The following is a 24,856-nucleotide window of genomic DNA, read 5'->3' as shown; positions in this document are numbered from 1 at the left end:
CTGGGCTTTATTGCTTCCAGCCTCTTGTGCCTGTGGGCTTTCTCTCTCTGTTTTTCTGTATTCATTCCATTTTTAAAGGACTCCAGCAATAGCATTAAGTCCCATTCAGAATGAGGTGTGTTACACCTTAACTGAAGTAACATCATCAAACGATCCTACTTACAATGGGTTAATACCCACAGGAATGGAATAGATTTAAGAACATGTTTTTCTGGGGTACATACAGCTTCAAATAACCACAGATTTATTGGGAAAATGTTTTTTTAATCTTCATTTTATTGAGACATATTCACATACCACGCAGTCATACAAAACAAATTGTACATTCGATTGTTCACAGTACCATTACATAATTGTACATTCATCACCTAAAACAATCCCTGACACCTTCATTAGCACACACACAAAAATAACAAGAATAATAATTAAAGTGAAAAAGAGCAATTGAAGTAAAAAAGAACACTGGGTACCTTTGTCTGTTTCTTTGTTTGTTTCCTTCCCCTATTTTTCTACTCATCCATCTATAAACTAGACAAAGTGGAGTGTGGTCCTTATGGCTTTCCCAATCCCATTGTCACCCCTCATAAGCTACATTTTTATACAATTGTCTTCGAGATTCATGGGTTCTGGGTTGTAGTTAGATACTTTCAGGTATCCATCACCAGCTACCCCAATTCTTTAGAACCTAAAAAGGGTTGTCTAAATTGTGTGTAAGAGTGCCCACCAGAGTGACCTCTCGGCTCCTTTTGGAATCTCTCTGCCACTGAAGCTTATTTCATTTCCTTTCACATCTCCCTTTTGGTCAAGAAGATGTTCTCCGTCCCACGATGTCAGGTCTACATTCCTCCCCAGGAGTCATATTCCACGTTGCCAGGAAGATTCACTCTCCTGGGTGTCTGATCCCACGTAGTGGGGAGGGCAGTGATTTCACCTTTCAAGTTGGCTTAGCTAGAGAGAGAGGGCCACATCTGAGCAACAAAGAGGCATTCAGGAGGAGGCTCTTGGGCACAATTATAGGGAGGCCTAGCCTCTCCTTTGCAGCAACCGTCTTTCCAAGGGTAAAACCTATGGTAGAGGGCTCAACCCATCAAACCACCAGTCCCCTATGTCTGTGGTCATGTTAGCAACCATCGAGGTGGGGTAGGCCAATACCCCTGCATTCTCCACAGGCTCCTCAAGGGGGCTGTGCATATTTTTCTCCTTGTTTTTTTTTTTTTTTTTTAAATCAACTGTATGAAAAAAAAAAAACAACATACAATAAAAGAACATTTCAGAGAGACCATAACAAGGGAGTAAGAAAAAGACAACTAACCTAAGATAACTGCTTTACTTCCAACATGTTCCTACTTTACCCCAAGAAAGGTACCTAATATGGCAACATTTCTGTGTACTTGTTCCTACTATATCCATCAGAAATTAACAGACCATAGTCATTCCTGGGCATCCCCAGAACGTTAAATAGCTTATCTGTTCTTCTTGGATTATTGTTCCCCCTTCCTTAATTATTCTCTATTGCTAGTTCCCCTACATTCTACATTATAAACCATTTGTTTTACATTTTTCAAAGTTCACATTAGTGGTAGCATATAATATTTCTCTTTTTGTGCCTGGCTTATTTCGCTCAGCATTATGTCTTCAAGGTTCATCCATGTTGTCATATGTTTCACGAGATGGTTCCTTCTTACTGCCATGTGGTATTCCATTGTGTGTATATACCACATTTTATTTATCCACTCGTCTGTTGAAGGACATTTGGGTTGTTTCCATCTCTTGGCAATTGTGAATAATGCTGCTATGAACATTGGCGTGCAGATATCTGTTCATGTCACTGCTTTCCGATCTTCCGGGTATATACCGAGAAGTGCAATTGCTGGATCGAATGGTAACTCTATATCTAGTTTTCTAAGGAACTGCCAGACTGACTTCCAGAGTGGCTGAACCATTATACAGTCCCACCAACAGTGAATAAGAGTTCCAATTTCTCCACATCCCCTCCAACATTTGTAGTTTCCTGTTTGTTTAATGGCAGGCATTCTAATCGGTGTTAGATGGTATCTCATTGTGGTCTTAATTTGCATCTCTCTAATAGCTAGTGAAGCTGAACATTTTTTCATGTGTTTCTTGGCCATTTGTATTTCCTCTTCAGAGAACTGTCTTTTCATATCTTTTGCCCATTTTACAATTGGGCTGTCTGTTCTATTGTCATTGAGTTGTAGGATTTCTTTATATATGCAAGATATCAGTCTTTTGTCAGATACATGGTTTCCAAAAATTTTTTCCCATTGAGTTGGCTGTCTCTTTACCTTTTTGAGAAATTCCTTTGAGGTGCAGAAACTTCTAAGCTTGAAGAGTTCCCATTTATCTATTTTTTCTTTTGTTGCTTGTGCTTTGGGTGTAAAGTCTAGGAAGTGGCCGCCTAATACAAGGTCTTGAAGATGTTTTCCTACATTATCTTCTAGGAGTTTTATGGTACTTTCTTTTATATTGAGATCTTTGGTCCATTTTGAGTTAATTTTTGTGTAGGGTGTGAGGTAGGGGTCCTCTTTCATTCTTTTGGATATGGATATCCAACTCTCCCAGCCCCATTTGTTGAAAAGACCATTATGACTCAGTTCAGTGACTTTGGGGGCCTTATCAAAGATCAGTCGGCCATAGATCTGAGGGTCTGTCTCTGAATTCTCAATTCGATTCCATTGATCTATATGTCTATCTTTGTGCCAGTACCATGCTGTTTTGACAACTGTGGCTTTATAATAAGCTTCAAAGTCAGGGAGTGTAAGTCCTCCCACTTCGTTTTTGTTTTTTAGAGTGTCTTTAGCAATTCGAGGCATCTTCCCTTTCCAAATAAATTTGATAACTAGCTTTTCCAAGTCTGCAAAGTAGGTTGTTGGAATTTTGATTGGGATTGCATTGAATCTGTAGATGAGTTTGGGTAGAATTGACATCTTAATGACATTTAGTCTTCCTATCCATGAACATGGAATATTTTTCCATCTTTTAAGGTCCCCTTCTATTTCTTTTAGTAGAGTTATGTAGTTTTCTTTGTATAGGTCTTTTACATCTTTGGTTAAGTTTATTCCTAGGTACTTGATTTTTTTAGTTGCTATTGAAAATGGTATCTTTTTCTTGAGTGTCTCTTCAGTTTGTTCATTTCTAGCATATAGAAACATTACTGACTTATGTGCATTAATCTTGTATCCTGCTACTTTGCTAAATTTGTTTATTAGTTCTAGTAGCTGTATCGTCGATTTCTCAGGGTTTTCCAGATATAAGATCATATCATCTGCAAACAATGACAGTTTTACTTCTTCTTTTCCAATTTGGATGCCTTTTATTTCTTTGTCTTGCCAGATTGCCCTGGCTAGCACTTCCAGCACAATGTTGAATAACAGTGGTGACAGCTGGCATCCTTGTCTTGTTCCTGATCTTAGAGGGAAGGCTTTCAGTCTCTCACCATTGAGTACTATGCTGGCTGTGGGTTTTTCATATATGCTCTTTATCATATTGAGGAAGTTTCCTTCAGTTCCTACTTTTTGAAGTGTTTTTATCAAAAACAGATGTTGGATTTTGTCAAATGCTTTTTCAGCATCTATTGAGATGTCCATTTGATTTTTCCCTTTCGAGTTTTTAATGTGTTGTAATACATTGATTGATTTTCTTATGTTGAACCATCCTTGCATGCCTGGAATGAACCCCACTTGGTCATGGTGTATGATTTTTTTAATGTGTCTTTGGATTCGATTTGCAAGTATTTTGTTGAGGATTTTTGCATCTATATTCATTAGGGAGATTGGCTGGTAGTTTTCCTTTATTAGTAGCATCTTTGCCTGGTTTTGGTATCAGATTGTTGTTAGCTTCATAAAATGAGTTAGGTAGTGTTCCATTTTCTTCAATGTTTTGAAAGAGTTTGAGTAAGATTGGTGTCAGTTCTTTCTGGAAAGTTTGGTAGAATTCCCCTGTGAAGCCATCTGGCCCTGGGCATTTATTTGTGGGAAGATTTTTGATGACTGATTGGATCTCTTTACTTGTGATGGGTTGATTGAAGTCTTCTGTTGCTTCTCTGGTCAGTCTAGGTTGTTCAGATGTTTTCAGGAAATTGTCCATTTCCTCTACATTATCCAGTTTGTTGCCATACAGTTGTTCATAGTATCCTCTTATAATTTTTTTTAATTTCTTCAGGATCTGCAGTTATGTCCCCTTTTTCATTCATTATTTTGTTTATATGGTTCTTCTCTCTTTTTGAGTTTGTCAGTCTAGCTAGGGGCTTGTCAATCTTGTTGATCTTCTCAAAGAACCAACTTTTGGTGATATTTATCCTCTCTATTGTTTTTCTGTTCTCTATGTCATTTATTTCTGCTTTAATCCTTGTTATTTCTTTTCTTCTACTTGGTTTAGGATTGGTTTTCTGTTCATTTTCTAGCTTCTTCAGTTGATCCATTAGTTCTTTGATTTTGGCTCTTTCTTCCTTTTTAATATATGCATTTAGTGCTATAAATTTCCCCCTCAGTACCGCTTTTGGTGCATCCCATAGGTTTTGGTATGTTGTGTTCTCATTTTCATTCATCTCTATATATTTAGCAATTTCTCTTGCTATTTCTTCGTTAACCCACTGATTGTTTAGGAGTGTGTTGTTTAACCTCCAGGTATTTGTGAATATTCTAAGTCTCTGATGGTTATTGACTTCTAATTGTATTCCATCATGGTCAGAGAATGTGCTTTGAATAATTTCAATCTTTTTTAAATTGATTGAGGCTTGTTTTATGTCCCAGCATATGATCTATTCTGGAGAAAGTTCCGTGAGCACTAGAAAAGTATGTGTATCCTGGTGATTTGGGATGTAATGTTGTGTATATGTCTGTTTAATCGAATTCATTTATCAGATTGTTTAGGTTTTCAATTTCCTTATTGGCCTTCTGTCTGGTTGATCTATCTATAGGAGAGAGTGATGTGTTGAAGTCTCCCACAATTATTGTGGAAGCATCAATTGCTTCCTTTAGTTTTGCCAGTGTTTCTCTCATGTATTTTGTGGCACCTTGATTGGGTGCATAGAGATTTATGATTGTTATTTCTTCTTGTTGAATTGCCCCTTTTATTAGTATGTAGTGGCCTTCTTTGTCTCTCAAAACATCCCTGCATTTAAAGTCTATTTTATCTGAGATTAATATTGCTACACCTGCTTTCTTTTGGCTGTAGCTTGCATGAAATATTTTTTTCTATCCTTTCACTTTCAATTTCTTTGTGTCCCTGTGTCTAAGATGAGTCTCTTGTATGCAACATATTGATGGTTCACTTTTTTTGATCCATTCTGTGAATCTATATCTTTTAATTGGGGAGTTTAATCCATTTACATTCAATGTTATAACCATGAAGGCATTTCTTGAATCAGCTATCTTCCTTTGGTTTATGTTTGTCATATATATTTTTCCCCTCTGTCTATTAATATCCTTTATTGTACCCATACCGAATCTCTTTAGTACTGAACCTTTCTCCAAGTCTCTCTGTCCTTTCTTTGTTTCTCTGTCTGTAGGGCTTCCTTTAGTATCCCCAGTAGGGCAGGTCTCTTGTTAGCAAAGTCTCTCAGCATTTGTTTGTCTGTGAAAAATTTAAGCTCTCCCTCAAATTTGAAGGAGAGCTTTGCTGGATAAAGTATCCTTGGTTGGAAATTTTTCTCACTCAGAATTTTAAATATATCGTGCCAGTGCCTTCTCGCCTCCATGGTGGCTGCTGAGTAGTCACTACTTAGTCTTATACTGTTTCCTTTGTATGTGGTGAATTGCTTTTCTCTTGCTGCTTTCAAAACTTGCTCCTTCTCTTCCGTGTTTGACAGTGTGATCAGAATATGTCTCAGAGTGGGTTTATTTGGATTTATTCTATTTGGAGTTTGCTGAGCATTTATGATTTGTGTATTTATGTTGTTTAGAAGATTTGGGAAGTTTTCCCCAACAATTTCTTTGAATACTCTTCCTAGACCTTTACCCTTTTCTTCCCCTTCTGGAACACCAATGAGTCTTATATTAGGACGTTTTATTTTATCTATCGTATCCTTGAGGTCTGTTTCGATTTTTTCAATTTTTTTCCCCATTCTTTCTTTTATGCTTTCATTTTCCATTCTGTCATTTTCCAGGTCACTGATTTGTTGTTCAACTTCCTCTAGTCTTGTACTATGAGTGTCCAGAATCTTTAATTTGGTCAACAGTTTCTTTAATTTCCATAAGATCATCTATATTTTTATTTAGTCTTGCAATGTCTTCTTTATGCTCTTCTGGGGTCTTTTTGATATCGTTTGTATCCTGTACTATGGTCTCATTGTTCATCTTTAGTTCTTTGAGTAGCTGCTCTAGGTGCTGTGTCTCTTCTGATCTTTTGATTTGGGTGCTTGGGCTTGGGTTATCCATATCATCTGGTTTTTTCATATGCTTTATAATTTTCTGTTGTTTTTGACCTCTTGGAATTTGCTTAACTTGTTAGGGTTCTTTTAGGATTTGTAGAGCAATTGAAGTCCTTATCTCTAATTTATCAGATCTACAGCTTCGTGGAGTACACTTTCTCTAACTAACCAGCAGGTAGCGTCCACGAGCCACCTGTTCTCCACAAGCCAGTTCTCCCCTGCTTTGCCTTTGTGGTGAATGGGGGAGTGAGTCTTGTGTGGTCCAATTGGTGTATCAAGCTTGCATGTGTAGTTGGTGTTGCTCTCCCTGTATATGGAGCGTGTTTCTCGGCGGTCAGGGATGGGGGGTGGCTCTAACAATCAAATCTCCCTGGTGATCCTGGAGTTTTAAAGCTGCTGCAATAGTTTAATCCTTCCGTTCAGTACTGCCACAGTTTGTCTCCCCCACTGACCCACAAGTGGTTGGTGTTGGCGTATGGCTCCTGAGACTTGTGAGTGGGTCCCTCTTCCAGGCTGTGCACCCCTGGTCTGTTGAGGGATGACTGTGCTATGTCACAGGTAAATGCCGTCCCCCCAGGGCGGTTCTGGGCTCCTGGGCTGTGTAGGGAGGCTCCCAGTCTGCTGAAATGATGGCTGAATGGGGCTTTGTTAATTCACACTGCTCCACCTTCCCAACTCTGGGACAATCAACTGAGGTTGCAGGAAAGGCTAATGTCCACGCCCAGTTTTGTGGTGTGTGCCTGTTATTTGAAGCCCTTCCGTCACACTGGGTTGTCTTGGGCAGCTCTGGGCTATGGGGCTGGCGATGGGCAGGAGTGTTTCCTGTCCACCAGGATGATGGCTGTGAGCGGACACCCCCCTTTTCTTGGGAAGTTGTGGTGTTTAGTGAATTTTCTCAGCCACTGGATTATTGCCTTTTGTCTCAGAGCTCTCTTAGTTCTGGTCTTGTCTTGACCTGCCCAAATTGCAAGTCTTTGAAGCTTTCAGTATTGGGCTTAGATTTTGCTGATCTCAGCAGTTCCACGTTTTCATGAGTGTTGTATGAAGTATGCCCATAGTCAGATTGCTCTCTGGTGTCCAGTGCACGCAGTTCCTGGCTTTCTACTTACTTTCCTGGAGGAGTAACTAAAACATACCGGGAAAATTTTATAATCTGAGAGGTTGAACACAATTTCCCATGCTCTCAGTATGCCAATAAAGTGCTTAGGCTGGACTCAGCTGGGCCAGATTTCAAGAGTTACATCTCATTCCACAATACCTTACAAACATTTCGGGATGAGGGAGGGATCTTCTTTGTGATGAGGGATGAGTGCTTTCTGGTTAAAAAAAAAAAAGTATCCTTCTATATAAAAGATGACCTTTAGAGTTCTGTGACTGTTATCAGCATTCAGAAAGCAGGGGAAAAATATAATTTAAAAATTTCTGGCATCGAATAAAAAGTAGCAGGTATGCCAAAAGCAGGAAAATATGATGCATAATGAGTAAGACAAATCAGTTGAAACCAACCCAGAAATGAAACAGATGTTAGAATTAGTAGATATGGATATTAAAAGTTATTATAACTGTATTCTATATACTTAAGAAACTAGATGATTGAGCATGTTCAGAAGAGTTATAGAAAGTATAAAAAAGACCCACATGGAACTGAGAGGAAATGCAATGTCTGAAATAAAAAATGAATTGGATATGATTAATATCAGATTAATTATTGAAAAGTAAAGGTTAGTATATGCAAAGATAAAGAATAGGAAACACTCCAAATAAAGCAGAGAGATAAAAATGACTGAAACAAAGTGTACAGAGTATCAGTGTGCTGTGGGACAACTTCATGTGGCCCATAGTTTTGTAATTGGATATCCTCAAGAATAGAGGGAGTGTGTAGAAAAATTGGAAGAAATAATGGCCAAATTGTTTTCCAAATTTGATGAAAACCATAGGCTCACAGACCCAAGAATGTCAATGAAATCCAGAACAAGAGACATTAAGAAGTCTACACTAAGGTACATAATAATCAAATTGCTTAAAACCAGTGGAAAAAGATAGTCTTAAAAGAAGCCAAAGGGAAAAGACTTGTTACATACAAGGAACAAAGATAAGTCTGATGTCAAATTTCACATCAGAAAAAGTGGAACTCAGAATACAGTGAAGTGACTTCTTTAAAATACCAAAAGGAAAAAAAGGTTTATTTATAATTCTTTACTTAGTGAGGATATCCTTAAAAAATGAAGGCAAAATAGATGCTTTCAGACTTTCAAAGCTTTAAAAATTCATCACCAGTGGAGCTGCTCTATAAGAAATGCTGAGGGAAGTTCTTGAAGCAGAAGGAAAATTATTCCAGATATAAACACGGGTCTACACAAAGGAATGAAGAGTAACAGAAATGGAACAATGTGGGTAAAGACTTTTATCTTATTTAAATATCTAAAAAGGACAATAAAAATGCAAAAATAACAATAAAGTATTGTGGGTTTGATGTGTTTGTAGAAGTAAACTGTGTGACAACAATAGCTTAAAGACCAAGAGGAGAAAAATGAAAGTATAGTGTATTCAGTTTCTTATACTATGTGCGAAATGGGATAATAACACTTGAAAGTAGACTGTGATAATTTGTATGTGTATATTCTAAACTCTCAAACAATTAATAAAAGAGCACAGCAGTCATAGCTTGATAGTCAAGAAAGGAGATAAAATTGAATCACAATTAATAGTTAACCCAAAAGAAGGCAGAACAAGAGGAAAAGAGGAATACAGAGCAGATGAGATTAGTTAACTAATGCAGGATAATAGATTCATGCTAAATGTAAATAATCTAAACACCCCAATATAAAGGCTGAGATTATCATGTTGAATTAAAAAAGCAAGAGCCAACTGTAGGCTGCCCATGAAAAACCTATTTAAATATAAGACACAAATAATTTAAAAGTAAAAGAGTTAAAACAAATATATTATGCTTATACTAATTAAGATAAAAGTGGATTGGCTATATCAATATCAGACAAATAGCTTTCATAGAAAAAATATTACCTGAAATATAAAGGGACATTTTATAATGATAAATGGCTCAATTCTTCAAGAAGACATAATTAGAAACATTTTGAAATGAACAGATCTTCAAAATAGATGAAGGTTTAGTGGTGTATGCCAAAGATCCTCTCCTAATTTCCAGAGATATTGTAGTTTAACACATTGTGCTTTAATTTGTGTAGCTGGCACCATACCAATTTGATTTTTTCTCTCACTGCTGTATCTTGGAGAGGGTATGAGTTTTCTATTGCTGCATAGTAAATTACCAGAAGCTCAACAATACACTTTAGCTCACAGTTCTTTTGGTCAGATGATGGAGCATGGCATGGCTTGGTTCTCTGTTCTCTATCTCAAAGGTTGAAATCAAGGTTTCTGTCAGGCTGCATTCTCATCTGGAAGCTCTGGAGAAAACTTTGCTTCCATGGTTATTTAGGTTGTTAGAAGAATTCAGTTCCTTGCAGTCATAGGACTGAGGTCCCCTCCTGCCCCACCTACCCCCGCTTTTTTCATTTCTGGCTGTCATCTAGTGACTACTTGAACTTCTAGAAGATGTTTGCATTCCCTCCCAAGTGGCCCCTCTATCTTCAAAACTGGCAATGAAGAGTGCCCCTCCCATCAGTTGTATATGGTGTGAGGTAAGGGTTCAAATTCATTCGTTTGCATGTGCATACCCATTTTCCCAGCACCATTTTTTGAGGAGTCTATTTTTTCCCCATTGAATGATTTTGGCACTCTTGTTGAAAACCACTTGACCATAGATGTATGAGTTTTTTCCTGATCTCTCAATTCTGTTCCGTTTTTCTATATGTCTTCTTTTATGCCAAGGCCACACTGCCTTGATTGCTATATCTTTGTATTAGGTTTTGAAATTGGAAATTGTCAGTTCCCCAATTTTGTTCTTCACTTTCAAGATTGTTTTGGCTGTCCTGGGTCCTTTTTAATTCTATATGAATTTTAGGATCAGCTTGTCCATTTCTATAAAAATATCAGTTTGACTTTCACAGGGATTGTTTTGAATTTGTGGATCATTTTGGGAAGTATTGACTTCTTAACAATATTAACGCTTCCAATCCATGACCATGGATGTGTTTTCATTTCTTTAGGCCTTCTTTAATTCATTCCAACAATAACTTTATGTGTACAACTCTTGCTCTGATTTTATTCTTTCCAATGCAACTTCAAAAATACAGAATTTTACTATATATGATTTTGTATCTTTATATATATATTTTATTGAGATTTATATACCATACAACTATCCAAAGATCCAAAGTGTACAGTCAGTTGTCCATGATACCATCATACAGCTGTGCATCCATCACCACAATTAAATTTTTTTCAATTTTTTAGAACATTTTCATTACTGCAGAAAAGAAATAAAGACAAAAAAAGGAGACTCAAATCCTCCCATACCCCTAAGCACCACCCCCTCCATTATTGATTCATAGTTTTGGTATAGTACATTTCTTACTGTTAATAAAAGAACATTAAAATACTACTAACTGTAGTGTATAGTTTGCAATAGGTATATATTTTTTTCCTATATGCCTTTCTATTATTAACTTCTAGTTATAGTGTCATACATTTGTTCTAGTTCATGAAAGAGATTTCTAATATTTGTGCAGTTTATCACAGACATTGTCCACCACAAGATTCACTGTTTTATACATTCCCATCTTTTAACCTCTAACTTTCCTTCTGGTAACATACGTGACTCTGAGCTTACCCTTTCCACCACCTTCACTCACCTTTCAGCACTGTTTGTTATTCTCACAACATGCCACCATCACCCCGGTCCATTTCCAAACATTTAAGTTCACCCTAGTTGAACATTTTGCTTATAATAAGCAACCGCTCCCCCTTCTTTAGCCTCATTCTATATCCTGGTAAACTTATATTTAATGTCTATGAGTTTACATATTACAGTTAGTTCATATAAGTGAGATCCTGCAATATTTGCCTTTATGTGTCTGTCTTATTTCACTCAATATAGTGCCCTCAGGGTTTCTTCATCAACCCCTTTCTTTTCAGAAGGTTTTGTTCACACACCATACATTCTGTCCTAAGTAAACAATTGTTGGTTCCCTGTATAGTCACATATTTATGTATTCAGAACCATTGCCACTATCTATAAAGGACATCTCCATTTCTTCACCAAAGAGGAGGAAGATCAAAGAAGGCAGAGAGACAAAAGAAAAGAAAAGAGAAAGAGAAATAAAACAGCAATAACAACAACAAAAAACATGACAGCTAGAAAGCAACAAAAGGAAAGATAACTTTAACCTAAAGTAGAATAAACAGTCAGACAACATCACCAATGCCAGAAGTCCCATGTCCTTCCCCTATTCCCCACCCCCCATATGCATTTAGCTTAGGTATATTGCTTTTGTTATACTAAAGGAAGCATAATACAATGTTTCCGTTAATTATAGTCTCTAGTTTGCATTGATTGTATTTTTCCCCCAATCCCACCCTATTTTTAACACCTTGCAATGTTGACATTTGTTTGTTCTACCTCATGTAAAAAAAAAATTTGTACCTTTGATTACAATCATTGAGCACCCTAGGTTTCCCTGAATTACACAATCCCAGTCTTTATCCTTCGTCTTTTGTTCTGGTGTCCCACATGGTCCCAACCTTCCTCTTTGAACCATACTCACAGTCATCTTTGTTCAGTGTCCTTACATTGCTATGCTACTATCTCCCAAAATTGTGTTCCAAACCTCTCACTCCTGTCTTTTCCTTTCTGTCTGCAGTGCTTCCTTTAGTGTTTCCTGTAGAACAGATATCTTGTTTAGAAGCTCTGTCATTGTCTGTCTGAGAATATTTTAAGCTCTCGCTCATATTTGAAGGACAGTTTTGCCAGATAAGGGATTCTTGATTGGTGGTTTTTCTCTTTCAGTATCTTAAATATGTCACCCCACTTCCTTCTTGCCTCCATGGTTTCTATTGAGAAATCCACACATAGTCTTATCAAGCTTCCTTTATATGTGATGGTTTGCTTTTCTCTTGCTGCTTTCAGGATTTTCTCTTTATCTTTGATGTTTGATAATCTGATTATAAAGTGTCTTGTCGTGGGCCTATTCAGATTTATTCTGTTTGGGGTATGCTGCACTTCTTGGATCTGTGATTTTATGTCTTTCATAAGAGATGGGAAATTGTCATTGATTATTTCCTCTATTATTGCTTCTGCCCCTTTTCCTGTCTCTTCTCCTTTGGGGACACCAATGACATGTACATTCCTAATTTTCATTTTGTCCTTAAGTTCCCGGAGAAGTTGCTCGTATTTTTCATTCTTTTCTCGTCTGTTCTTTTGTGTGTAGGCTTTCAGGTCCCTTGTTCTCTAGTTCCTGAGTGTTTTTTTCTGCTTCTTGAGATCTGTTGTATGTTTCCATTGTGTCTTTCATCTCTTGCGTTGTGCCTTTCATTACCATGGATTCTGCCAGTTGGTTTCTTGAACTTTCAATTTCTACCTTATGTCCGCCCAGTGTTTTCATTATATGGTCAATCTCTTTTGCCATATCCTCCCTAAACTTTTTGAATTGACTTTGTATTAGTTTTTTAAGTTCCTGTATCTCAGTTGAAGTGTGAGTTTGTTCCTTTGACTGGGCCATACCTTCATTTCTTTTAGTGTAGGTTGTAGTTTTCTCTTGTCTAGGCATGCATTCCTTGCTTACCCCAATATGGTTTTCCCTGACCAAAATGTGCTCCCATCCCAGAAGGAAGAACTATTCAGTATCCAGTTTCCCTGAGGGTGTGTTAGAAAATTGGTACACCCTGTGAGGCCTCGGGTCACTGTGCTTTTCTGCCCAGAAGGTGGTGCCTGTCAGCCTGCAACTCCAGACTGGTGTAAGGAGGTTTGGCCCATGGCTGTTTTCCCCCAGGCTCTGGGGTCTGGTTCTGAATGGAAGGCGGGTAGTAGAGCTCTTAGGGAAGATACACCCCCTAGGGAGAGGTCATTAGCATTTCAATGGTCTCTCTCTCTCTGCCTGTGCTATCTCCACCCTTGTTTGGGTCAGGGCACTGGGAACTGAAAATGGCTGAGGCTTTCTCCACTGAGCCAAAACAGGGACAGAAAGCCGCCTTCAGGGCTAGTCCATGGCCACCCTCTGGCTCTCCAAGGTCAGTCTTCACCCAAAGCCTCTGTCTGCTTGTTGGGGTTTCATATGGAACAGTCTACACTTGTTAATTAAAACCCCAGTTGGAGCTCAGCTGTGCTATATTCACTCGCTTGGAGAGAGCTGCTCTCTGGCACCACAAGGCTTTGTAGCTCGGGCCATGGAGAAAGGGGGCTCTCGGCTTGGATCCTCAGTTTTTACTTACAGATTTTATGCTGAAGTTTTGGGCATTCCTCCCAATTCAGGTTGATGTATGCTGAGTGGACAGTCACGTTTGTCCCCAAGCAGTTATTCAAGATGATTTACTAGCTGTTCCTGGTTGCTTGTTAGTTGTTCCAGGGGGACTAACTAGCTTCCACTCCTCTTTATGCTGCCATCTTAGCTCAGATTTTATATCTTTTGAAGAAGTTTAGAAAAGAAAAGAGAGTATTTTAAAGGAGAGTAAGTTTTTATTTATAGCTATTTATTTATTTATTTATAGCTTTTGTTATATTAACCTTCTTATTTATCATTTACCATTTCTGGTTTTCTTCATTTATTCCTGTGGATATAAGTTTCCATTGGTGTTATATCTTTAGCCTTATACAAATTTTCTCCCACTCACATCCTTTGTACTGTTATTGGCATATATATTACATTTCTGTGTGTTACATGCCCAACATTACAATTATATATTTATTTTTAATAAAATTTCTTTGTCAGTCAGTTAAGAGAAGAAAGAAGAATAAATATGCATTCACTTGCCTTTATACCTACATAATCACCTTTACCAGTGTTCTTTGTTTTGTTAGTGGAGTTGAATTACTGTTTGGGGTCACTTGCATTCCCCTGAAGAAATTTCTTTAGCATTCCTTGTAAGGGAGGTCTGCTAGCAATGAATTCTCTCAGTTTTTGCTTATCTGAGAATGTCCTTGTTTTGCCTTCATTGCTGAAAGGTAGCTTTATTGAATATAGGATCTTGTGGTCACTCGTTTTCTTGGAGCACTTTGAATATGTTATCCCACTGCCTTCTGGCTTCTATTGTTTCAGATTAAAAGTCAGTTGTTAATCTTATGGGAGTTCCAGTGTGAGGCATCATTTTTGTCTTGCTGTTTTCAAGATTTTCTACTTGGTTTTGGCTTAAATATTTTTACTATGATATATCTGTGGATCTTTCTGTATTTATCCTACTTGCAGTTTTTGTTGAGATTCTTGTATTTGTAGAAAAATGTTTTTCATCAAATTTGGGGAGTTTTCAGCCATCCTTTGTTTGAATTTTTTTTCTGCTTCTTTCTCTCCTTTCCTCTGGCACTCTCAATTACACATAGGTCGGTGTGTTTAATGATACCTCACATTTCTCTGAGGCTCTGCTTTTTTTTCCCATTCTTTTTTCTCATTTTTGGATTATATGATCTATATGAATCTATCTTCAAAATAACTAATTTTTCTTCTGCCAGTTCAAATCTGTTGAATCTCTCTAGTTTATTTTTCAATTTCATTACTGTCCTTTTCAACTGTAGAGTTTCCATTTTATTTTTTTCATACTTTCCATCTCTTTATTAATATTCTCCATTTGATGAGACATAGTCATCATACCTTCCTTTACTTCTTTAAGCATGATCTTCTTGTTCTTTTTATGTATTTAACTATTTTATGTATTTTTTATTGTCTTCTAAATTGTTCTCTTACTCCAATTCATGAGCTGTCAATTCTCATTCCCATTCCCTCTCTTTTCTCTCTTGACTCTCTTTCATGGTGCTTTTCATTGTGAGCTTTAATTCACTGAGTGTTTTTTTCTTCTATATGGTAATTGGCAAATCAAGGCCTGGAGGTCAAATCTGGTCCACTGCCTATTTTTGTAAATAAAATTTTATTGAGACAGAGCCATGCTCATTCATTTGTGCATTGTATATGGTTGTTTCACACTGCAATGGGAGAAATGAATACCTGTGATAGAGACAGTAGGTCCTGAAAAGCCGAAAGTAATTTCTGTCTAGCTGTATGTAGGAAACATTACCCTGATCCCTGTTCTGTGGTGTACTTTTATGACATTAGTTGTGGAAGTATTTCAAAGTTCTGTTTATATTTTCTTTTGCAAGGGCTATGAGGCTTTCCTTGTTCACAGAGCAGTTTTCAAAATGTTTGATTTTGGTGTTTCTTCACCATATGGGTAATATGAATTTCAACCCCATATATATGCCTAGCTCAGTCCTTACATTTTTTCTCATATTTACATACTTCAGAGGACTTAGGCTACTTTTATGCTTCTTTGGGCTTGTGGTGCATTCTAATACACTTTCATGGATAGAAGCTACAGTTGAATGCTTCAGGCTTTATGGAAGCATTGCTGTTCAGCAACTTGAGTATGCCAGAGATTATATCTTCTGGTCCCGGTGGATTTTCAAGCCTATTTCCCCTAGCTCTTGCATGGCTACTCCATATATAATGAAATTGTCACCAGCTCAAACTTCTCTTTACCTCTTTCTTTGAATCTCTGCTTCATATCTAGCATCTGATAATTCTCTTTTCTTTTAAGGTAGTCTATGTAAGGAAAATTGTTTTAGAAAATTTTTGCTTTCTATATCTGTGTATATAGTTTTGAATTTTGAGAATGTCAAGTAGATATTTTTTAATGTTTTGCATTTGTTAGAGCACATACTTTGCAAAACTATGTACTTTATTTGCATGTGAAATGCTGATTTTTTATTATGTTTATTTCAATTTCTTCTGTTGTACCCATAAATGAGAAGCCATGTGAGTTAGTTTTAAAATTTTGTTAAAATAGAATAGATAGATTCTCTTTAGTTCTACTCATGTTATGTTACCAGGTTGTTATTAGAACCTTTTAAGTAACAATGTATCCTTCAAGAACTATTAGATGTAAGCTTACATTACCTGCTGATCCAGTAGACTTAATAAGATATAATCATAGCCTTACTAATATATCCTTTTATTGTTTGTGTTTTATAAAGTCATTATGAGTGGGGCTAGCTTTCTATAACATGTTTTCTCCTTTACCATTGTTGCCATACTAGTTACAAGCTATGGGAATGACCAACCTTTCTTGCTGTATATTTACTAAGTTCTGCTTGCCATATATACTTCATGAATCATCGAACTTCACCTTCCAGCAACTGTATAGAGGGGAACTAGTTATGTGCTTCTTGACTGGCCTATTGCTTACTCTTGCCTTCAGAACTTATAATTTCAGGAAGTGGGGGTTGGGTGGCATTATGCCAGGTGTCTGCTTTTAATCTCCAGGAATTACAGATTACTCCTCCTGATTTTATTTGTATATCTGCTCCCATACTCCAAATTCCTGTTGTTTCCTTATTATTTCAGTGGAAATATGTGAGGAGGGAGATAGATGCAAATGCTAAGTTTAGCATCTTACTCAGAAGTTAAAACATGTTTTTCCTGATGACTTCTTTTATGTGATAAGTTTCGTAAAGTACTTATAGTAACCCATTTTTTATTTTGAATCTTTAAGTAATACTTTATGTGTAGTTGGTGCTTAATAATTTTGCTTTTACTTGAGTGAATTAATATAATAGAGCCACATATATTTTTTTGGGAAACAGTAACTTAACCTTTTAAGCACAATATCCAAAATTGAAGTACTAAGTAACATTTTTTTCTTATTATAAAAGTAATATCAATTTATTGTAGAAAATTTGTGATACAGAAAAATCTTACTACACAAAAATAATGAACATTCACTTTTACACAGAAATATTTATACATTTTAAGGAAAAATTATGATCATTCTAAAAATAGTATTTGCAGACTTGTTTTACCTAGTTTATCATGAACCTTTCTCCTTGTTATTAAATTTTCTCCTATTTGTTTCATAATGTATGTAAAGTTTGAAAACTGTGGATTTCAGTTTCATCAAAAGGATGATGAAGACTATTTAACCTTTTTCCATGATGATTCCATGTCATTACTATTCTATGATAGAATAGTTATGCCTTTCAAATTTTCTGTAATATATAGGTATTTGGTTTTTACTCATGTGTATTTCCTTATCATTTGGTGTTAATTCCTGTTGATGACAACAAAATAGTCTTTTAGGAAATTCCTCACAAGTTCAAATTTTCTGCATCTTAGAGGCATTTTTAAATGATATTACATGTGTGGTCTTTTAGTTCAGAAGTCTTCTGTTTGCATTTGTTTCTGCCATTGATTAGCTGTGTGACTTTGGGTAGTTGCTTAAACCCAAGACCTCATCTTGGAAATGATCCTAAAATTAGTATCTTCCACATAGAATTATCATGAGAATTCAATGATGTAATTCATGAAAAGCATCTGGTACAGTATCTGGCCATGAGTTGGTATTTACATATTTTAAAATTGATGTCATATGTACACTGATTAGAGTAAATGTAAGTCACAACCAGTTGGAACTGGCTGAAAATTGGTTGACTGGCTGGAGTAAGAAAAAGCTCAATTAAATACTATCTGCTTTCTTAGTTGTAAAATAATGAAAGTGAATATGAAAGTGACAATGATAATGAAGTTGGGCTTGCAGTTACCAAACTAAGTTAATATTATGCCTAAGTATGCACTAAGGATGTGCTTTCACTTTTGAACTTCATCTCTTAATATGAAGTTTTGGGGTTCGGCTATATTAATATCAAAACATATTAAAAGTTTTGTATTATGAAGACAAAATTCTTCATGTTGAAAATCTAATTCTGTTTAGTTTAAATTCAAATAGAATTTCAGTTAAACCTTGAAACTATTCTTGCACAAAGAAGACGTTTATGACTTGTTTTTAAAGTGCTGTTTTTGTTTCTTTTACTATTAATTTACTTTTTTAAAGTAAGAACCTATTGCCACTCAATTTTCTCTATTTATTGATCTTTTGTTATTATATATAAATATAATCAAGATTAATTTTAGGCCTCTTTATCAAAGCTATTTTATTTAGTCTTATGTTTATGAAACTTAATAGATATATAATTCACATGAATCTTTAAGGATTATTTTTAAAATATTCCCTCCTAACTGTTCATTTTTTGTTTCACTTTTTCAGCAAGCTCTGCATAAAGTGTTCGTTCAACAGACTATTTGTATATTTTGTTTTGGATTACTATTTTGAGCACATGCTTATTCATGAAAAAACTAGTGAAATGACTTTTTGGACTTCTAGATTTTAAGATAAATTATTTGTCTTGATATTTGACTGTAATTGGTATTGTCATGTAGCTAATTGTAATATTGTTTCCATTTTCTTTAGCTTGCCAGTGTAATGGACATAGCACTTGCATCAATAATAATGTGTGTGAACAGTGTAAAAATCTCACCACGGGAAAGCAGTGTCAAGACTGCATGCCAGGTTATTATGGAGACCCAACCAATGGAGGACAGTGTACAGGTAACTGTTTTTTCTTTTACTTCAGTGTATTTTTATTACAGAAAAGAAAATGGAAAAATGTGTGCCTCTTGTGAAGAATATATATTATTAAAGAGAATTTCTCCCATTCAGTCTCAGTATTTTGGAGAGATAAATATATATTTATTAGCAACTATATAAACTATGAAAATATCTGTGATATGCTTGCTTTTAAAAATCTTTTTCCAATTTCACAATGAATGCATGTGAAATACATAGTAATACATAGAAAAATTATCTATAATAATCAGTGTTGATAGTTTGGTTTTTCATAATAGTAGATGATCATTTTGTCTTTAGAAATATGAAATAATGAAAGGTTTTATATACACCTTACATCAGATAATTCTGACTGATGATAGTATAGAATAATGTTTAATAGAATGTGTTTGGAATTAAATAATCCTGAGCTGAAATTCTTCTTTTGGCACCGATTAAATGTATGACCTTGGCTAATTAACTTAATCTCTCAGTGCCTCATATTTCTCACATGTAAAAAAAGAGAAGATGTAACACCTCACTTATTGAATTGTTGTAAAGATCAAATGAGGTCCTCTGTAACAGAGGCTTTAGGAACTGAGGCATATCAAAGGAGCATAAGTTGTCCTATTGTCATCACATTTCTTGCTTACCAACCCCTGCTTTCCTCTAACTCCCTCTTTAAGCTGCTGCTTCTTTCTTCTACTTATTAAATAATTTCTGTCCTTTCCTTTTAAATTTCTTTTTAAATTTACCCTTTAAAGTGGAATTTCATAGTAATCCTCTTTTATCACCACCTTGGTCCTTGTCTTTGAAATTTTTTATCTACTTTCTCTAATGGAGACTGCTTATATAGCACCCTGGAGTAAAGCCTCAGTTGATTAGCTATGAAAAAGTGAGGCCCTTAAAAGAGGGAGTTGGGTCTGGGCCTGGGCCTGGTCTAGGAAAATTTCTCAACACAAGCTAAATATTAGAACACCTGGAGAGATTTTCAAAAATATGGGTATCTGGGCTCTCCTTGAAACAATTAATCCAGTATCTGGGTTGAGTTTGGAGGGTGAATCCTGGGCATTGATAGTTTTTAAAGGCTTTCCAAGTAATTCTAATATACATCTACTTAGAAACACTGGGAAAAATGAACTGACTCAGTTTTAGAGTCAATGAAATTGTTCAGGCAAGAGCAGGTTTTGGTTTTGGAAGACAGGTGAATGAAAGTTTTGTGATGTGGGATTAATCTTACCTGTTTTAAACTGTTGTATAGCAGAATCACCTGATATTTAACATTTTCTGTGTTCTAGGCACTGTATTAATAGCTTTATATTCATTTTCTCACTTAATCTTTACAGAGACTATATGGGGGTATTACTTTTGTTTCCATTTTACATGAGGACATACAGGCAGAAAGAAGTTAAGAAAAATATCCAAGATCATATTGATAGTAAGAGGAAGAAAATGTCTGCCTGATTCCTAGGACTTTTAACTCTTATGCAGAAGATTATGTTAATATGGACAGGGAAGATCCAGTGTCCCTTAGGCAAAAACTACAGCTTAGTTCAGTGTCCAAGGTATAAACAAGGTACAGTGTGGCACAAGGGAATTCCACAAAATTTAGTCTCCACTAACTGGAGTCATAGTATTTCATTATTTTTATTAAGTTATCAAAATTTTGGATCCATCCTGTTATCTGAAGCATTTTATTATTGGATTTTTCTGTAGCCAAGAATTTCATTGGAGAAAAAGTGTACTTGCAATAGATTATTTATATATTTTAATGTATTGTTTTCACAACTTTAACAGAAAGTAAAACCCTGGAATTTTTCATTCACATTATGATTTATATGTCTCTGTAACCTCTCATATATTTAATATATGATTGTGTTTATTTTATTTTTATGAAAATGATTTCATATATACTTTCCAACTTTATTCTAATGCCTGTATTTAATTGTCTATCAGGCTTTTGTGCTGCAATTTACTTAATATATTTCTGTTATTTATATAATGCTTCCAACCACAACCCTATCACAGTATTGCTTTTTATTGAAGTAAAATTCACATAACATTAAATTAATCATTTAAAGTGTACAATTCATGGCCTTTGGTATATTCACAATTTTTGGCAACAATCACCTCTGTCTGGTTCCAAAACATTTTTATGACCCCAAAAGGAAACCCCATACCTACTCCTCTTTCCTGCCTCTCCTCTCCCTCTGGAAACCACTCACATGTTTTTTGTCTTTATAGGTTTACCTATTCTGGATGGCTTCTTTCACTTAACATATTGTTTTTGAGGTTCCTTCAAATTGTAGCATGTTTCAGTACTTCATTCCTTTTTATGGCATAATATTTCATTGTATGTATATACCACGTTTATCCATTCATTAGCTGATGGACATTTGGGTTGTTTCCACCTTTTGTCTATTGTGAATAGTGCTGTTATGAATGCACATGTACAGATATTTGAGTACCTGTTTTCAATTCTTCTGGGTATATCCCTGGGGATGGAATTGCTCGATCATATGGTAATTATATGTTTAACTTTTGAGGAACTGCCAAACTTTCCACAGTGGCAGAACCGTTTTTACGTTTCTACCAGTAATGTATGAGGGTTGCAATTTCTCCACATCCTCACTAACGTTTGTTATTTTCAGGTATTTTGATTACAGTCATCCTCATGGATGTGAAGTGGTATCTCATTGTGTTATTTGTATTTCCCTTATGTTGAACATCTTTTCATAGTTTGTTGGCTTTCCATATATATTCTTTGGAGAATTGTCTATTTAAGTTCTTTGCCCATTTTTAATTGGGCTGTTTGTCTTTTGTGTTGAATTTTAAGAGTTCTTTCATATTCTGGATATTAAACCCTTAACAGATAATATGATTTGCAAATATTTTCTCCCATTATTTAGATTGTCCTTTCACTTTCTTGATAGTGTCCTTTGATACACAACACTTTTTAATTTTGATGAAGTCCAGTTTATCCCTTTTCTTTTGTGGTTTGTGCTTTGTTTCATATCTAACTAAGAATTCACTGAGAAATCCCAGGTCATGAAGATTATCCGAGTATTATTTTAATTCTTTGACAACACAGGCAAAAAGGAACCTTTGAATCACTATATTAGCTACAAAATGTTTTAAATTAGATTGGCACATTTTATCATACTAAGAGGAATAGTTTTTTAAGAAATATGTTCCCATTTGGGAATGATATGCCTTTGCTAGAGTTTAAGACTAGTTCAGTAATTCCACATCAATTTTGTGTCTTAAATTACACACCTGGTAAGCTGCAACACAATGCTTTGAAAAGTATATTAAAGAAAATGAAAATATAAATGCCTGTCTTTATTGACTGTTGCTTATTCTCTGATAGTTTATGAAGCTTTAAATAACTTCTATTAGATTTCCTGAAGTTGACAAAATATTATTTTCTGTCTATGGCTTCTTTATGGTTATGTGATATATGAAAGTCATTTTTATTTTTTATGACCACATTAGTTACCTAATGAAATAAACAATATGTCATATCTGATAAATTGTTTTTGATGCAGTAATGGTGAAAATCAATTTATAAACCCTGGGAAGTATAAATTTACTACTGTTTCTTAATTTTAAATACCTTATTGAGAAATGCATTTATTAATAGATGCATTTATTAAACATCAAAGTCCATGAGGATATTAAGGGAAAGGGGGACATGTATTTGTAGTCACATGGTAAGGTTTTAAATGAACTGCAAGTTTAGATTTTATTTCTTAAACTCATCTTTCTAAAACCAAGTAACATATTTGTCAAAATAATATAAATGTACTTGGGATTTTCTTCTGATTATTTTAATTTTATTATGGCATATTTATGACTATTCTATCATTAAAATGAACAATTTCGATGTTTTGTTGTTAAAATTATTTTATTTCCCATTAGTGTTCAGGAAGATATTCTCTCTGAGTCAAACGTGATCTGGAGTGACTATATGTTTATATTATATACTTATAGCTATGGGAGGATATAACAATGTTAAAAGTTTGGGCTTTGGAATCATACTGCTTGGGTGTGTATCCTGGCAATGTTGCTGTCATCTTGGGTAAATTAGTTAATCTCTTGAAGCCTCAGTTTTCTCATCTGAAAAATAAGGCTACTTTAATTTATACACCAATAGGGTGATAGTTAGACTTAAATGAGGTACTTTATATGTGAAATAATTTGTGTTTCTGGCAAATGCTAACTGCTCAGTGCTAGCTATTATTGTGAATATTGTTATTAATATTATTACTACCTATTGTAGCAGTAGATTTGAGTATGTTAATAAAAATGTATGATTCAGACTTCTTTGGCAGTATAATTTTTGACCTATTATCTGCAATCTGATTTATGAATTGTGGTAAAAGAAAATAAATGAAAGTTCCTTTTAAAAGAAGAATGTATCAATACACTATAAATTATGGTACTTAGTAATAAAGATGAATTTATTCAGGGGCTAATATAGCAGGGGAAAGGGAGTATAATTCAACTCCATCAAAACAAAGGACAGCAAGCTTTTTAAGGGCTGGGAGTGGGTTGGAGGAAAAGTACTGGAAGATAGTAAGGGGAGTTTATCACTGAGAGGTGTGAGTGATTTACTGAAATATCCATTAGGACCACTTGGTTCAGAATGTTTTCCTTTGTAATAAATAGGTTACTTGGAATCTGTAAGGGCTGGAAGAGGGGAGAAGGGAGATAAGGAGCTCCCTAGGTAGAAGCTGCTCAGGCAACTGGGTAGTGTAAGGGCTGTGGTGACAGGGGGAGGCAGGGGAAGTTGGTATTGATATTTAGATTAGTAAGATTGGTATTCAGAATAGTTAGGGTTTAAAGTCTTTTTTTTCCCTGCTGCAGTCCGAGTTGTTTTTCTCTGCAGTCACACAAGATAGATAGGATGGGAAAGGAACCTGTGGGAGCTCTGGAGGAGTAAGGCTGGCAGCTTATTTAAAAGGAAGAAAAATACTCTTGACAGCTGATTGTGGCCGTGCGCTGTGTCTGATATCCACCCCCTTTGTATTCCATTGCCCGTGTTCAGGTCTTCATGATCCCTCCTCTCTGGTGTTGCTGTTACAGAGTACCAGGCATGGGAGACGTTCTTATTAAATGTTGATTGGCTCAATGAATGAGTGCCTCTGTATTTATACTCTTTCTACTTGTAATCCGTCTTTATACTTCCTTTATAGGAGGAGAAACAATGACATGATTATTTTCCTAAAACCTTTGATTGAGTTCATTGCCATTTCTAAAATCTTTCATTGCCTCCTATGAAATAAATTAAAAATTCCTTAATAAGACTTTCAAGGCCTTTTATGCTCTGACCTCAAATTACATTTCTGGCTTCATATCTTACTGTATTTCTCATATTCTACCACTTCTTTACTTCTTCCCTATTTCTGTTTTTCCATGTTTTAGTTAATGACACTAAGATTTCCTAGTCAGCCAAGCTCCAGACATTATATTTTAAAAATTGTAGCTAATATTTATTCGTAGTATATTTGTGCCAGGCATATTGTTAAGAACTTTCCCTAAATTTTCTCATTTAATCCTAAACATTCTATGAAGTACATACTGTTATAATACCCATTTTATGGATCTGTAATCCAAGGACATAGGCTTAATCAGCATGCTAAATGTAAAGCTAGCAAGTGCTGGAATTGGAATTTCAAGCGTGTGCTACCTGATAGTGCTCTAAACTAGGATGCCCTTATGTCTCCTTTGAATCTCACGTAAAAGCAGTGGTCAGATCTTATCCATTCTAAAGCCATAATATTGCACTGTCATTGTCCTAGTTAAATCTATCTTTACTTTAGCCTACACTAGTGTCACGGCCCAAGAGGGCTTTTGTAGCCAAAGGACTAAAGAAAGCACTGGACACGTTCTGAGACATGAGTTTTTATTATAGGGCTTACCTACAGGGTGGGGAAGTCGAGTCACATTGCCCTGAAATCAGGAGCT

At 35.5% G+C, this 24,856-nt stretch overlaps 1 protein-coding gene across 2 annotated transcripts in view; it reads left to right on the top strand.

Annotated features, from left to right (window-relative positions):
• Nucleotides 1-24,856, top strand: part of ATRNL1 (attractin like 1) — a 1,027,996-nt gene that overhangs the window by 338,865 nt on the left and 664,275 nt on the right. For both annotated transcript variants that reach the window (XM_037804686.1, XM_037804687.1), the window contains one exon: nt 18,752-18,889. In XM_037804686.1, coding sequence (XP_037660614.1) covers nt 18,752-18,889 — 138 coding nt within the window. The remainder of the gene's footprint in view (nt 1-18,751; nt 18,890-24,856) is intronic.

Source organism: Choloepus didactylus, chromosome 15 (assembly GCF_015220235.1).
Source record: "Choloepus didactylus isolate mChoDid1 chromosome 15, mChoDid1.pri, whole genome shotgun sequence".
Taxonomy (NCBI): Eukaryota; Metazoa; Chordata; class Mammalia; order Pilosa; family Megalonychidae; genus Choloepus; species Choloepus didactylus.
Note: the sequence above shows the minus strand (reverse complement) of the source record. Positions and strands in the feature narration are given on the sequence as shown.